This window comes from Vigna radiata, chromosome 7 (genome assembly GCF_000741045.1).
Source record: "Vigna radiata var. radiata cultivar VC1973A chromosome 7, Vradiata_ver6, whole genome shotgun sequence".
NCBI classification, from domain to species: domain Eukaryota; kingdom Viridiplantae; phylum Streptophyta; class Magnoliopsida; order Fabales; family Fabaceae; genus Vigna; species Vigna radiata.
Window position 1 is genome coordinate 14,188,708 of NC_028357.1, and position 16,525 is coordinate 14,205,232.

The 16,525-nt window shown below is 28.2% G+C and overlaps 1 protein-coding gene across 1 annotated transcript; it reads right to left on the reverse strand.

The window, feature by feature from the left end:
* Window positions 1-1,785: 1,785 nt before the first annotated feature.
* Window positions 1,786-4,950, reverse strand: LOC106766687. Its single transcript, XM_014651401.2, has 3 exons — window positions 3,588-4,950; window positions 2,844-3,407; window positions 1,786-2,559 (listed from the first exon to the last, which is right to left on the reverse strand). The coding sequence occupies exons 1-3, from the start codon at window positions 4,099-4,101 to the stop codon at window positions 2,285-2,287; spliced, it is 1,353 nt and encodes a 450-aa protein (XP_014506887.1). The 5' UTR covers window positions 4,102-4,950; the 3' UTR covers window positions 1,786-2,284.
* Between the last annotated feature and the right edge of the window lie 11,575 nt (window positions 4,951-16,525).

Genomic DNA, 16,525 nt, shown 5'->3' on the forward strand with positions numbered 1-16,525 from the left:
GAGATGACAAGAAATGCTTTGAAATAAAAGAAAAATAATATTTTATTTTATCCAATTTTCCTAATTCGACATTAAAAAGATACAAAAGTTAGAGAGTTTAAAAAACCATAAAGATTAAAAGCAAATAACCATTGCAGTCCATTTAGTTTCTTTTATTGAGAGTGAAGGTAAAAGGGCATTGGCATTAATTATGAAAATGAGATTGGGCTTGATTGAATCCCCTAATGGGCTTCTTTGTTCCCAAAATTTTGGATGGGCGTGGGCACCACCTTGGGCCGTCATGCTATGCTACGACAACCTATGACCTACACCAACATCGATACACACTTGACCCTAACTGGCATGACGATTCAACAGTAGTTTATGTCAGATGTTACTTGGCAGAGTAAGTAATGGTAGGGTCACGACACAACATTCATGTTTTCTCATCTTAACCCATCACTGTCACTTTTGTAATAAACCCCGACGGCGACGTTTTCCAACTCCATAACATCCAAATCTCAATTAACTTTATGCAATTACAGGTTCAGCCACGTTCAAAGCGCGCTCTCAGTAGTTTGTTGCCCCCAAAAAGACATCCCATTAAGACACTATACTCTTGCATTTTACTTATTTTTTTCACCCACAAAGATAAAAATTAATAAATACCACCACATGTTTTATTTCTGAATAAACTAATTTTAAGATTATGTTATCAAATGATACATTTTATTAAATATTTATGTAAAAGTCGCAGTGACTGTAGAGACAAATTAATTTGATAAAAGTACTAGAATAATGATAAAAGTGCATTCAAACATTGGTTAGCATTTTAATAAATAGCTTGGTCTTGACATTATGGTAAACTAGCATGTTTGTTATCAATTAAAGGTAAATTTCTCATTTAATATTTACTTTCATGTCATTTGAAATAAGATAAAAACTAAAACAATAACTTTCTGCAAAATTAAACAAAAATACTAATAGGGTCTGAAATAACATATAATTCCAATGTGAACAAAATGTAGATAAAATCAAACACTGAAGTCTGTAAGACATTCATTCAAAAGTTGTATTATGTGCTTTACGAATTATAAAAATGTGAGTCTGAGTTACGAAGGAAAGAGTCAAAATTTAGTCTACATATGTGTTAAAGTAACATTCAAATTGTGGCAACAGTTTTATGACAAGGGCAGTTGAAAGTCATTGAGAATGCATAATTTTCTCGAGTTTGCATTAAGTGTGGGAGTTAAGTTGAATTGAAAAATTTATGATGGTGTTTGAAACAGTTAAAATAAATGTATCATAGGCCTCCAAACTAACAGGTTTGTTTGTTAGTGAGCAGAGTTCCATGAGAGGAATTGAGCGAGTGAATAAATAAATAGGTACAAAGGTCATGTGAGTGGCATGAATTTGCAAAAGAGATTTTGGTGATGGGGGGAAGATGTTGCACAGTTGGGGATCTTGAATGCATAAATTGGATGGAGTCAGTTGCTGAAATTGTGGCTTAGTTATTGCATCACAGGCCCATGAGAAAAGGATGTTCCCAACAGTTCCCATTCCCAACCCCCTTCTACTATTTTCATTATCATTCCACCAAAAAAAAACAGTTCACAAAAACCTTTTTTCTTTTATAAAAAAAAAAAAAAAAGTCAAAGCAGTCTTGGGTTCAATTGAAACTGGGAACAGAAATCCGTATTTATTCACGATAATCTTAAAAATAAAGACTATACATACACTACTTTATTTTACTATACCAATTCCTGTCCTTTCCTAGCTTCTTACACGTATCACTCTATCAGTCCTTCTGTCTCCCAATTTGTTTTAATTAGTACCTTCCTATTCTTAGCCATATATTCTAAGTAACAAACGAATGTCTCGGACACATTTAATATCCAAATCATCCGTTTCAATCTTCATTTGTCTGGTCGACAAATTTAACCTATGGTATTGTTAATATAGAAAGCGCCAAAAATTAAAAGGAAAGAAAGAGCATGAAGATGAAAATGAATAGAGAAGGGTTATAGTAATCAAATTTAATTATATTATTGTTATTATTATTAATATTATTATTATTATTATTATTATTGAAAAGGGTCCCCATGTGATAAAAATGAAAGGAGATCACAACAGAGATAGGTGTGAAGTGTGATTCTCAACAGCAGTGACGCAAGGATCACAGTCACCAAACTGAAGCAACTATCCTTTCTGTTTACCTCGAATGGCTTCTCAGTAATGTTGGACCACACCCATATTGAGGAGCTTCCCGGGAAGGCTGCAGCTTTTTGTTCGGTTCTAACTTTGATCATGTGGCTCCTACTCCAAGGAAGTCAATAAATGGAGGAGGAATTGCATCTGGGGGGTCACTGCTCATGGCTTGATCTCTGTGTTCTGCCACTGATGATAGTGAAGCTTCACTGCCCAGTATCTGTGCTGTGGAATTTGAGAAACCGTAAAAGTTGTGATTGTTTTGGTGTTGTTGCATTAGCATCAGATATTGGGGGTAATGAGAGTAAAAACCAGACGGTTGGTGATGGTTCTGGCCAAAATACTCTCCCACCATGTCATTGCTTCTACCACCTGCAGGCCCAAACACCAGTGCTTTAAGCTATATAGTATTATGAAACAAATGTCATTATAAATGCGCCAGTTTTTTGGGGGAGGACTAGTTAAGCTGCGACCCAAAAAGGGTTGCATCAGTCACTGTAGCAGACCAAAAAGATAGACAAAGAAAATCACAAAAAGTAACACATTTAACTTTGTTTGAAAAGTAAGATACAGTGATTTGAAGGCTAATGAATGAAGTTGTAACCACAAGCATTTGAAGGCGAGAAATTTAGTGCGGATTTGAAATGGGTACCAACCTGAAAAGAAATCAAGGGGTGTTTGTTGAGGATACATGGCAATGTGAGGAGGGGCCAGCTTGGTGGTTGAGATTACTTCTTTGGAAGCAGCCATGTGGGGTGAGCCATTTAAGCCAAACTCAACCCCACCACCACCAACAGGAGGAGCAGCTACTCCATGGAAGGGTGCAATGGCATATGGGAAACTCGGTATGTTGTTGTTAGCAAGTCCTCCGTTAGGGAGATTGAGACAATAGGGTGGTGGTGGTTCTGTCCCTGCAGTGGCTGTGTCTCTAGAGACATTGCTGCTTGTTGTGTTTTCCTCCACTCTCCTGTAAACAGATTGGCTCAGCCTCCTCCTCCTGTAAGCACTGGACTGTTCTCTGTACTTCCTGGCCATTATAACGTGCCAGTGATTCTTCACTGCATTATCTGTTCTTCCAGGGAAAAGCCTAGCAATCATGGCCCATTTGTTGCCATAAATCCTATGTGCCTGCATTAGTCTCTCTTCCTCTTCTTCACTGAAAGCTCTCCTATTGATTCTCGGGTCCAACTGGTTGAACCATCTCAGCCTACAACTCTTTCCTAAAAGCACAACACCATCCAATGAGATCTCAACGAAACAAAGATAAATGAAAACACATTCATTGATATAAAAAAAAAAGGGTCACCTCTAAAACATCGAAAACAAATCATACAAATTCTTTAAGAAAAAAAATGAAGCATGAGTTTATATCTGATAACCATTTACACTGGTTTTCTAACCTGATCTTCCTTCTAACTTTTCGGCTATAAGGTTCCAGTTCTGAGGGCCGTAGAGAGCCACAAGCTCCTTGAGCTTGGAATCTTCTGCCGGTCTCCAATGCCCCCTTGCACAGAGCTTGGAATGCCCCGAACCACTATTAGAATTCTCATTAAGGTTCTCTTCGTTAAAGTTATTAGCATTATTGTTAACTTTGTCACTGTCTTCCCCACCACCATCGTCACTGCTATCAGACCCTTTACCCTCTTCAGCCCCATCACTGTTGGGATGTTCCTCAAAGTTCCTCCCGAGGAATTCCCTCATAAAGGGCAAACCCCAGTTTGAGCCGCCGCCGTTGGAGACATAACAATCTTGATGAGACGAAACGACACCATAGTTAGAGCAAAGAGAAAGAGAATCCATGTCAGCATAGACCATTCCCATCGAAGGAGGGGAAGAAGAGTAGGAAGAAGAAGAAGCGTATCGAGTGAGGTTTTCTTGTGAAGAGTATACAACACTAGTAGGCCACGCTTTCATGTTCTCAGACTTACTCACATATGCTGAAGAAGAATATGAATGTTTTGAAGTGTTGCAAAGTAGAAAAAGCGTGGATCAGAAAGAGGAAGAAGAAGAAGAATATTTCATGCGATGAAGAGGAGGAGTAACATGAGAGGAAAGTTTGACAGGACAGATAGTGAAGGGGGAGAACAGATTTTTGCAGAACATAAAAGAGCTAAAGTGGTTTGGTTTGAAAAGTTTCCAGTGGTGAAGGCTTTCAAGAGATATCCCTACAAGGATTCTTTCTTCACTAACAAGACCATTGGTTCAACGAGAAAAGAGAAGAGAAAAGAGAGAGAGAGAGAGAGAGAGAGAGAAAGAGTTTGAAGTAGTTAGGTACCCAGACTGAGGCAATGAGTCTGGCATTCTTCATTTAACCAGTTGCTGTCATTATATTACTACTATTTATTCTATTCTTTTAACAAATCACACCTCACTCACACGTGTGAGAGTGAGAGACAGGGAGAAAGTAATATAATTTCTCTCTCCATTCATGGGGGGTTGCAGGGTCTTAGGCTGTCTCTCTCTAAATTGACAAGAAAGACAGTAATGTGATGGGTGCTTACTTGGGGTTGTGGCAGCAGCAGGGACATCTTTCTTTTCAAAGCACATCAGAATTGAGGGCTTTGCTTTGCCATTGCTACACAACACAACGGAACAAGCCTTGTCATGTTCATATGCACTAGCACTAGTAAATGACCCTAGCACAGCCTATTCATCAACCTATTTTCTCTCTCTTTCAATATCTCTGTCCCCATCAACATCAGCGTCACTGCATAACTCCCTCCTTCTGCTTGTGCTTATGTTTTTGCCTGCTCCTCCTATTAACTATATGCAATGCAATTCAAACACCCTTCAGTAACCTTGGTTTCAGTTTAGGTAACCACTTGACCTCGACTTAACGACCAACCAATCCCTTCTTTAAACACATCTACTTCAACTCATTTACTATCTTACTTCCACACCAAATTTTAATTTACTTTTAAATCCTATTTTTTTTTAAGTAAAAACAGTAAATAGAATGTAATTCATTCAATTTCTTTCGTACTTCAAAAACAGTTCTTATATTTAAGACTGGTCAAAAAATATGTACAGCATTTTAGACTACTCTTTTCAGGAATTAATGTATTCTTGTGTGAGTTTGCTGCCTTCACTCATATATCTATGATTTATCATATTCCTATTTGTACTAACCATAAATTATTTTAATAACAAATGAGAGTATTTATTTATTCTCTATACTACGAGTTGTTCCTTTAAAAGCATTGTATTTGGAATAGAATATGAACGGTGAAAAATAATTAAACAAACAAAATTAACGTAAGTTTATGTTAGGAATTATTCTTAATTTTTTACACCCTTATTTTTATTTTACAAGTCCACTTAGGAATGATAACGGTGTAAAATTCTAGAAAATAGTTTTAGAATGATAATGAATTAAAAATAATATTCAATTATTTTATTAATAAAAAATTTAATCGAATTTCATATTACAAAACTATCATTTTTTTAGAAACACTTTCTTAAACTATCTTTTATATTTTTTAAAAAAAAAATCATTCATTTTTCATTTATTCTTTGATCAAAGGTTATCGTTGAAATCACAACAAATAATCCTACTACTCTATCATATTATATTCGTGAACAAAGTCCGTTCTTATATTGTCATTTATTATAATTAAATCTGTTTTCTTCTTGCATGTGCGAATATATTGGTTTCATAGACTCCATTATATTCATAGTGAGTCTCTATATGTCTATGGTCTTACTGGTATGTGTAGATTGTTGATATAACTTTTCTATATGTAGATAGAGTTACTTATGAGGGTGAGTTATTACAAGAGTACCTTGAGAATTCTAAGAGCATCAATTCAAGTTAGAGAAACTAAATTAAATTTAAAAAGTACTACTAAATGGGGGTTTGATATGATGATCTGATTGTTAAATTGTGATAGATATAGTAAAATTTATCTATTTGATTTTATGTTTGTATATGTAGATTAATCTAACATATCTAATTGTGTATTTGTTTGCCCGAGATGGTCTGTTATAATCTTTGAATTAGAAATGATAAGAGATTGGTCTTACTTGAATATATTGGATAGATAGTTTAATATGATAGGTTAGAATATAAAAATATGCAATTGAACGACTTATAATTAATTGAACGACTTATGATTGTGTTGATTTGATGTTGCTAGGAATTTCTTTGTGAGATATGAAAATGATGTTTCCTAGGAAAAATGAGATTTATATTGTATTCAAATGGGACATAATAAGTGATAAAATGCTCAAAAAGAATCAAATTGAACAAACAAATCTTCTAGAGAAACTAAATGTTTCTAGTGTAGCATCAGACGTCCCTATAGTGTTATTGGTATCAAGCAGACAATGCCTCATTGTCTCATGATTCTAATGAACATACTAGTCCTCTAGAGATTGAATCTAATATATATTTGCATGTGAAATAGCCATGAGAGCTTTTGGATGGGTGTTGCAAATTATACGATAGTAATGGATAAGTTTTTATAAGCTTCTTCTTCTTCAAAACTTTATAAGTTTTAATTATCTCTAGTTTACCTTGTGCGTTTGTTTATGGTTTTGGTATTTTTTTTTGCTATAACCACGTATTTCACAATAGTAAAGGATAGTGCAACTAGTTAGGAGCAACATTGACGCTGCTAAGTAGAAACAAATGTTTAGTTTATGTTCAAATATGTAAATATTTTTTTTATATTGTTAGTAGTCTATAATTGTTTTAGAAATTTTATTCTGGAATACCTTTGTTATATGTAAATATCTAACTTTTATTGTGCTTTAATATCAAACTTGAAGATAACCTAGTATGTAGGTCTTCTTTACTACATTGGGTTGTTATAAATGGAGCAGGGCATATACGAGTTTTATTATCGCATATTCTTCATAAAGTAAAAATCCATCCTTATTTTCATTTTCGTACCACCAAAGAATAAGATTTTTGTCTCATCTTCATCCCATTAGGTTACTATTTCAATATTAATTAATTTTTTTTATAAAAAAACACATAATAGGAAATATAATATTATCAAATATTTGATATCACAAAAACATATTTTGATATCTTTAGTGTCAAATATTTAGAAAAAAATTAAAATTGTAGAAAGTTCATATGAAGATATCAAATAATAAGTGGATAAAAATGAAAAATTTATATAAAATATTTCACAATTACAAATAAATAAAAGTTTTTGAAAACCAAAACATCTATAAATTTTGCAAGCATTAATAAAACAAAGTTAATAAAATTAAAAAATATTTTTTAAAAATTATAAAAAAGAAAACGAATATTCAAGTTTAAAATATTTCAAATGTCTTGTTTTCCTAATTTTTTTCTTTATATATAAATAAATATTATATTGAATAAAGTTGTATAAAGAAAAATATTAAACTAATATTAATTCACATTTAAACATAAATCTTTTTTTGAACTATGTTGAATATTGTGGCTAAGATTTAAAAAGAGAGTATTAATTTAATATATTATAATAAATAAAATATGTTTATACAATTGTGGTGGTAAAATTACATTTACGAGAATGAACCAAAAAAAATTATTATATAAAAATCATCAAAATAATATTCTACATAATAAAAATAAATAACAAACAAAAATATAAAAGAAAAATCAAACAATTTGATATATCATTGAATAAAATGATACAAAGAAAAACAAAAAGCTTATATAGATAAGGTACGATAGTATGGAAATACTTGAAGATTTGTGAAAACTTTATAAATATCAACATAGTTAAATCATTGAAAGATAACATAAAGTTGTTTTTAGAAAAATAAAAAGTTTTTTAAATAAAACAAAAGTTAAAGATAAAAAAGAATAAAAAAAATATGTTTTTATATGTGTGAGATAAACTATTAGAATTAGTAATTTAAAGGAAAATGAGATGAAGATAGAATTAGTATGGGCATGGGTATCAAAATGGGAATGTGCCCGGATATATACATATTTATCTTCATCCTTATATTCAATTGAAAAAAATTAAACATTATTCACATATCCATACATATATTCAGTTAATACAGAATTTTTTTATAAAAATGGGGACAATATCTTTGGAGACGAGTTTATTTATCATTCTGATCTCGTTTTAACTAAATGGAGACGAGTTTATTTATCATTTTTATCTCATTTTAACTAAATATAAGACATTAGAAGATAAAAAAAAAAAATTTAATATTTTTTATTTGTTTGAATTGAAATTTTTTCCAGCCTAGATTAACTAAAATGAATTTAAGCAACATAAAATTATTTTAATGGTGAGAAGAATAAAGTACTAAAATAATTTTTGAATATTTATAATTTACACAAGGAAAAGGTTTTGATAGTTAGTAGTACATTGGCCAGCAAAATAATTTACTCAAACATAAAATTTCTTTATTTTACTCAATTACTTAGAGAAAATCATATGCTAAGCTAAAGCTAATTTTTCTTCCACATTTTTCTCTTTAAACTTTTCAACTTGCTTGAAAAAAAAAAGTCTTCTTGAGTCTTCGTAGCTAAAAAACTAACAAATTTTAGAAACCATACTTTCATAATTAATTCAAATAAAACACAAAAAATAAATAAATTATAAGATATTTGCATATATATACATATTACATTACTAATTAATATAGAATTTCCAAGAAAATAGTAAGAATACAAATTATAAATATATGCATAATAAGATTTTTAGGAAGAAGAAAATATTTTAATCATGAGGGTTGATTTTGAATCCTTATCTAAACCTACTATATACTCATTTAACAAATACAATCTAATAGTTAATACATAACCGAAATAAGTGGAAGGATATGTTAAGAAGCAAAATCACTTTACAAAGTTTAATCTTCTTCAATTTTAAATCACTTGTTATCTTTATCTATATGATTTAAATATCAATGAATTTAAAAATCAAATTTTCGCAATAGGTTTGAACACTTATCAATGAATCTAAAAATATTTTTTTCGCAATAGGTTTCAATACTTATCACTAAACTAAAAAAACTAATCTAAAATTCTATCTCAAGTATTTTAGACTATTGGTGAACCAAATACAAGCAATACGTTATTTTTCTTCATTAGACTAGCTTTTGTTATTTAAGGAAAATTCATGTGGACTCTCTTCAATATCTTCCGTTCTAAATCCTATATGAATCTTCAGTTGGTATCAAATCTATAAATTATAAATAAATTCCTACCCATTGGTATTCTTACCATCTCCTAGTAGATATAAGAAGAAAATAATAAGAAATATACTTGATTTTTTTTCATAGAATTGTTTGTAGAGAGTTCAAACAAATTTCAATTTTATTCTAAAATTTTGTAATTAAGATAGAAAATGGTATTGATTTAATTCTTATCTTACATCATTATAACTTTATTAACATTTCTTTCTTTTCTACTATATTTTAGGATTATATGTTTTTTTCCTTAACTTTCAATAAAAATTGTAATTAGTTTATTTTCAAAATTTTGGTCCAATTTAGTTTTTCAACTTTAGAAATGTATGGATTTAGTTCTTTTAATCAAATTTATTAAATTTATTTGATGTTTCAAATACATTTTATAATAACATTTAAATTATTTATATCGTTTGACATATTTATTCTTTAATGTTAATTGAGAAATACATTTCAGACATGAAATCAACTTACTAAAATTTAGTTAAAAAAACTAAATGTAAGTAATTTTAAAAATAATGAATTAAATTGGTCTAAAATTTAAAAAAAAAATTAATTTCAATTCTTATTAAAAGTTCAGGAATAAAAAAACATATCTATATTTTTTTTTATAAAGAAGTATGGTTAAACCAATTCCTTAGTTTGTTTTCATATCATCATTATTATTTGTGAGTATATGTATGTGTATCTCACACACACACACACACACATATATATATATATATATATTACATTATTAATTAATGAAAAGTTTTTAAAAACACATAATAAAATACAAATTAAAAATATATACATCAAAATATTTTAAAAAAAAAAATCTTCTATCGGTTAAGTGAAAACAAATTAATAACATATCAAAATATATTTATCATGAATGTTACATTAATACATATATCCAATAATAACAAATGTTATTAATGATTTTATCATTTATATTTATTCCTCAATCCAATAAAGATGTAAGGAAATTTATTATCACCTTAATTCTTGCCATGACAAAGGTCCAATAAACTTTGACGCCTTTCAATAGTATAAATATTGAACAAGTTTCAGACACTAAATCTTGAATTATACTAACGTCCAATTCCCTATTATTAGTAATTTTATGCATACAAGGTAATTAATTGATTCTCCACAAATGAAAAAATCTCTTTCATCTTTTTATCGCCTTGTCTAAATTTTAATTTAGACTAAGGAACCAAAAAATATCTTTCAATGGTTTTCAATATTAAATATTATGTCTACTTTCAAAGATACATAATCATCCTAAGTATATTTTATTACTCAACAAAAAAAATAACATTTTAATTTATGTCACTTCTCAATGATATACATTGTATGAAATAGTTCAATTAATTTAATAAAATTTGCTTTAAAATTAAGGGTAACATCATTTGTGTTGGAAATTCAAGTGAGTCTAAGTTCTACATATAGTAGAGATGAAAACTTTGAGCATTATATAAGAATAAAGACTCATAAAATCACTATCTTAAGATTTTGGATTGGAAGTGGTATCAATCCTTATGTAATATTATGTCTTTCTAATAAATTCTCCTCTCGAAAGAACTATCAATGATATCAAACTCGTGATAATTAGTCTTGGTAATCGATTCATACGAGACCAATATGTTAGAAATGGGTTTTTAGGTAGTCGAGATTGTTGGGAATTCAAGTATAAGTTTGTGTTACATTGAATAAAAATGAGAAAGTTAAACAACATATAAGGATTGAAATCCACAAATCCATTACTTTAAGGTTTTGGATTGGAAGAGGTGTGAATTCCTTATGTAGATTAAGCTTAGGTCTCATTGGTATTGTATTTCCTCAATAAATTCTCCCTTTGATAAACCCATCAATGGTATCACAACTGATAGTTTGTCCTAGTGAAAAACTCAAATAAGGTACAATATGGGTGAAGAATCCTAGATGTGAGGATTTCTTATATTGAAAGTCTTCCTAACAGGAGTTTCAAGCTAGCGTGTTCCATTGTGGTACAATGGTGATATATGATTGTCACAATTGAGGTGCTCGTTATTGGGAATGCTTCTGCTTAAGGGGAAGCGTATCAATGTGGAAGGGATTCACGCTTGAGAGAGAGATTGTTGGGAAGCCAAATGTGATTTTAATTCCCACATTGGATAAAAATGAAAAAGTTGAACACCATATAAGAAAAACGACCCACAAATCCATTGTTGTAATGTTTTGGTTTGAAAGTGGTATCAATATCTTATGTGAGTTGAATTCATATTTCATTATTGAATTTTCTTGATGCTTGAGTTCTCAAAGGAAAGAAAACTTATATAATATCTTCCTCGTTGAAGTTGCGAAATGTTATTTAAATGATAAAACCCAAAGTTTAAACATTATATATTATGAAAGGAGAAAATTGATATAATTTTTTTCTCACTTGAATGTCCTAATAATTTCTTAAGCAAATAAATTAGTAAAGGAAACATAATTTATATATTCTCTCTTATGTAAGCCAAAGCTTGAATATTGAGAAACATTAAGCAACTAATTTAACACTTAAACGATGATACTCTAGATATTGTCTCCACAATACTAATTGTCACGTATAATAAATTTAATTAAATAAAAATTTGAAGACCTATTACATTTTCAAAAAAATTCCTAGCTTATTCCTAATAAACCTATTTTTAGTTTAATTGATTTTTTAGCCCTAAATGACACACAAGTAAAACAACTCAAGACTAACATATCTTAAACTAGCCCACGATAATCCTCACATTCGTGTAATTCTTTCAACAATCAAATTAAGGATAGTTTCCACAATATTATTTTAAACCTATATCAACAATATATCTACCTATATAAGTTCAAATATTCATAATGTGTGCTAATAAACCTTTTAAATTCTTCAACTTAACAAAGTTTCAAATATTCTAAACTAATTCTAGTAGCATTCAAAGACATACAAGTCATTCACTAGTATATAATTTTGGATTGCATTTCACAAAAGTTGCAATCATGAACTTCAATTAACTCTTTATCTCAAAATATTGCATCCCTTCAAATGATTACTCTGAAAGTAAAAAACATTTATAGAATTTCTAACTTTTAAAGAATTTTATCCAAAACCAAAACATCATTATATACTAGATTAACTAGATTAATCGATAGTCATCTTTATTGATTTGGTCAGATCTCACATAGAGCACAATTTAATCCGTGTAAGTGTAGAAAAAATAAATTATAAGAAAAAAAATAGCTTTTATAAACTATATAAGTAAAAATTATATTCACCTTAATTCTATTTATAAATCATAATCTAGAAGCTTGGTTTTCTTCTTTTATAACTAATCTAATATTCTTACATTAATATTTTTGTATGAAATATATTTAATTAGGAATAACTTTATTCATTTTTAATATATATGGCAAATGAAATACATAAATATTTATTTTTTCTAGAAGAGTGTAACTTTGAATTTTGTTTAGATAATATTAATAATGGGGGACAAAGGAATTAACACTAATAAAAATATGTCTTGTTAATATTGTTTTCTAGAATATGAATTTTTTTACTTTTTAATATAGATGGTAAATGAAATACATAAGTGTTTTTTTTTCTAGAAGAGTGTAACTTGGAATATTTTTTAGAATATCAAAAATGGGGAACTAAATGAATTAACACTAATAAAAATGTCTTATAATATTAAAATTAATTTTAAAAAACATGTAATTTGAAACAAATTCAATATTACTAACTAAACTGACTATTTTTCAATTACAGTGAATTAATGAAATAATTCTTATGAAAACCATTAGAAAAATATGTATTAAAAGTAAAAGATACTCCTTTGTTAGGTTTGATGCAAAACCAGAATAAATTTTTATGAGAAAAAGAGTTAGAACTTTGTCTTGTATAGGAAACAATAAAATTATAGAGGTTATATTAAAATCTTATTGTATAAAATATAGTACACCAAAATACATATTAAAATCATTTATTACAATAAATTTAAAAGAATTTTAATTAATATTTATTTTCCAACATCCTTGTTGTAGGTATTAGAATTATGAAAGTACCTTGAACTAGTGTGTGTATTATAATTTTAAAATACAGATATAACCGTTGAAAGCAAGAACTAATTATTATTGCATCAACAATAAAGTCAGGTGGCAGGACTAGATATAATTAATGATTCTGATCTAAAACCAAGTATCCAGGAAAGAGATATCTGTACATTCTAAATTGCTTTTGTAACAGAATCACATTCACATGTAGTTCAATCCTACAAGGAAACACCAAAATAGGAAAATGGAATGAGATTTTTGTAGCATGTTTTACTAAACTTGTTATTATTTAGTGTTTAAATATTTATTGAACTTTTTTATTCAAAAACATCATAAATATTACCAAATTAAGACATTTGGTAACGTTATATATATATATATATATATATATATATATATATATATATATATATATATATATATATATATATAATATGATTATAACAAGATTAAATTGAACAAAGGCATAAAATGAATATATAAATAATTTAAATAATAAAGTCTAAAATGTATTAATCTGGTTCAAAAGTAAATTATATTTTAAAGGAATAATAAGAAAACATGTATACTTGAAACAAATAACCATTTTTTTTATTAATTATTAAATATTATTTATTTATCTATCTATATATCACTATATATACATAAACAAAATGGTATCTTAATGTCTTCTTGATATTTATACATTGTTTTTCTTTTACAAAACTTCAAAGGGATTTATGTACATTTTTGGTAAATTCAAACATAAGTAAATTTTAATTTATAATTTTAGTCAAATAATTTTTTCTCTTCTATTACCTCTGTTTTTTTCTTTTCTCCTGAAGTATAGTTTTTAATAACACTGCATTTATTCACTCAAGTAAGTTATAAGTTAACAGTGAACAAGACTGTACAGTGATAATTTAGAAAAATGAAACCCTATATGGATAAAAATTAATTTTGTCTGAGATAGAGAAAATCCAATTTCAGACGTTTCATTAATTTCTTTCACAGTAGTGAAACAGATAGGTACAGTGCATCAATATCTGTTCCACCAACAACATTTAGTCAACAACTGAGTTATTCAAGAAAAGAAAGAAACTATTGTTCTGTGCAGCACTCAGAAGAGAGAAAAAGATGGAGTGAAAGAAAAAAATAAAGTAACAGTGAAAGTAAATATTATTTCATTAAAACATTATTATATTTTCATTATTAAACAAATATATTATTTTTGTAATACTTCCTATTTTATTTTTTTAAAATTATTTATATCCTTTAAGAACATCTCATATCACAAATTTTCACTAGTTATTACATTACTATTATTATTATTATTATACTTTTTTTCTTTTATAATAGAAAGTTACAGGATATCTTTTATTTTCACAAGTTTACAAAAACATGGCTATTAGTTTTAGTTAGAAAAAACTGTATTCATATGTATTTTATTAATGAATAAAATTATTTAAGTTAATAAAAAAAAATCAATAGTTAAAAATAGCATAATATAATGAATTAATTATGTCATGCACAAACATTTTTCATTTTCTTTGGTTGGAAAGAAAGTGCATAATACTTCACATTCAACCCTCTCTACCTCTCTATGTTTCTCCTTCTCTCATCCCTTTTGTATTTCCATTGTGCAACTAAAATAAGCCTATAATTGGATTCATGAGAAATAATGAAATAAAAATGTTTGAAATTTGAAGCATTATATAAGAGATGAATTAACACATGTTTTAATATGAGATGTGTAAAATTGACAGTGGATTTCACATGAGGAAAAGGCTGCAACTTAACTAACCTAATCACTGGTATTTAGAATATGATAGGAAGAGAGAGAGAGAGGTAGGGACCCTCCAAAACTGAAGTAGGTGCCAGTTAGTTTTTCTTCGAATTCTTCTTCTATTGGGGTCCTAAACAAAGGTCCCAATATTCTGTCACTACTTTTTTTATTATTACTACTAAGAACTCAATCAGTATGCATGGAAGCTTGAAAAGGATGATCCAGATGTGTAGAGTGAGGCTATAGTACTGGTTTATGCCATTAATGGTAAGTTGCATATTCATTCATGTGAACAAGATTTGGAAGATTTTCTTTGGCTTTTCCATGATGCATGAAATCATGTCTCTGTAGTCTACACTCTTTGCATTGGGAACCTGCGATAATAACGTCTTCCACTACTTACAACATTTGCCCTGCTAATTTTTTTTCAAAAATTTCTTTACCAATAAACCCTTTTTTTTTATATGGTTTTCATCAATGTCAATTTTTAAAATTCATTAAAACTTATTCATATATACTTCTTCAATGTTTAAATATTTATATTCGTCAAATTTATATTCAAATAATATTTTGTTCATACAATTTCCATAAAATTGTTCCTTTTGTTCTTGCTAAACTCCACCAATTATATTAACCACTATTTTTCATGGCTTCTCCTCACTAGTTTTTATTTTCAATTTCTCTACCAATCACATATTTAAGATGTGAGAAAAGTTATGTACGGTAATGTGGGTAATGTTCTTGTTATTTTTCTAATTACATTTGGAGATTCACTTATAAATTTATATTTTACTAAATGTATTATATATTATTAAAGTCAAATTCTAAATTTAATTGAAACACGTCACATATTATATAATATAATATAATATATAAATTTTATTTTATATTATACTCAATAGTTTCTTAGAAAAAAAAACAAAGATAGATGAGATCTATCTTTAATTACACATTACTTAAGTTTGTGTTTTACTTTTTCAACCACTGACGTAAAACAATTATTATTAAATGTATGATTGAAATTTAAAATATTTTATAAAATATTATTTAAATAGTATTTAATGTCGAATTCACATTTTTAGAACTAATGCAAGTCACCTTTAAAATGATATAATTTTCTGCTTTACTTTGTCATCAATTGAGGTAAAACAATTATTATTAAATGTTTTGTGAAAGTTTAAAATATTTTATAAAAAAATAATTTAAAATAACATTTAATGTCAAATTCACATGTTAAGAACAATGCAAGTCGTCTTTAAAATGATATGTTTTTGTGTTTTACTTTATCAAGAATTAAGGTAAAACAATTATTATTAAATGTGTTATTAAAATTTAAAATATTTTATAAAATAGTAATTAATGCCAAATTCACATGTTCACTTT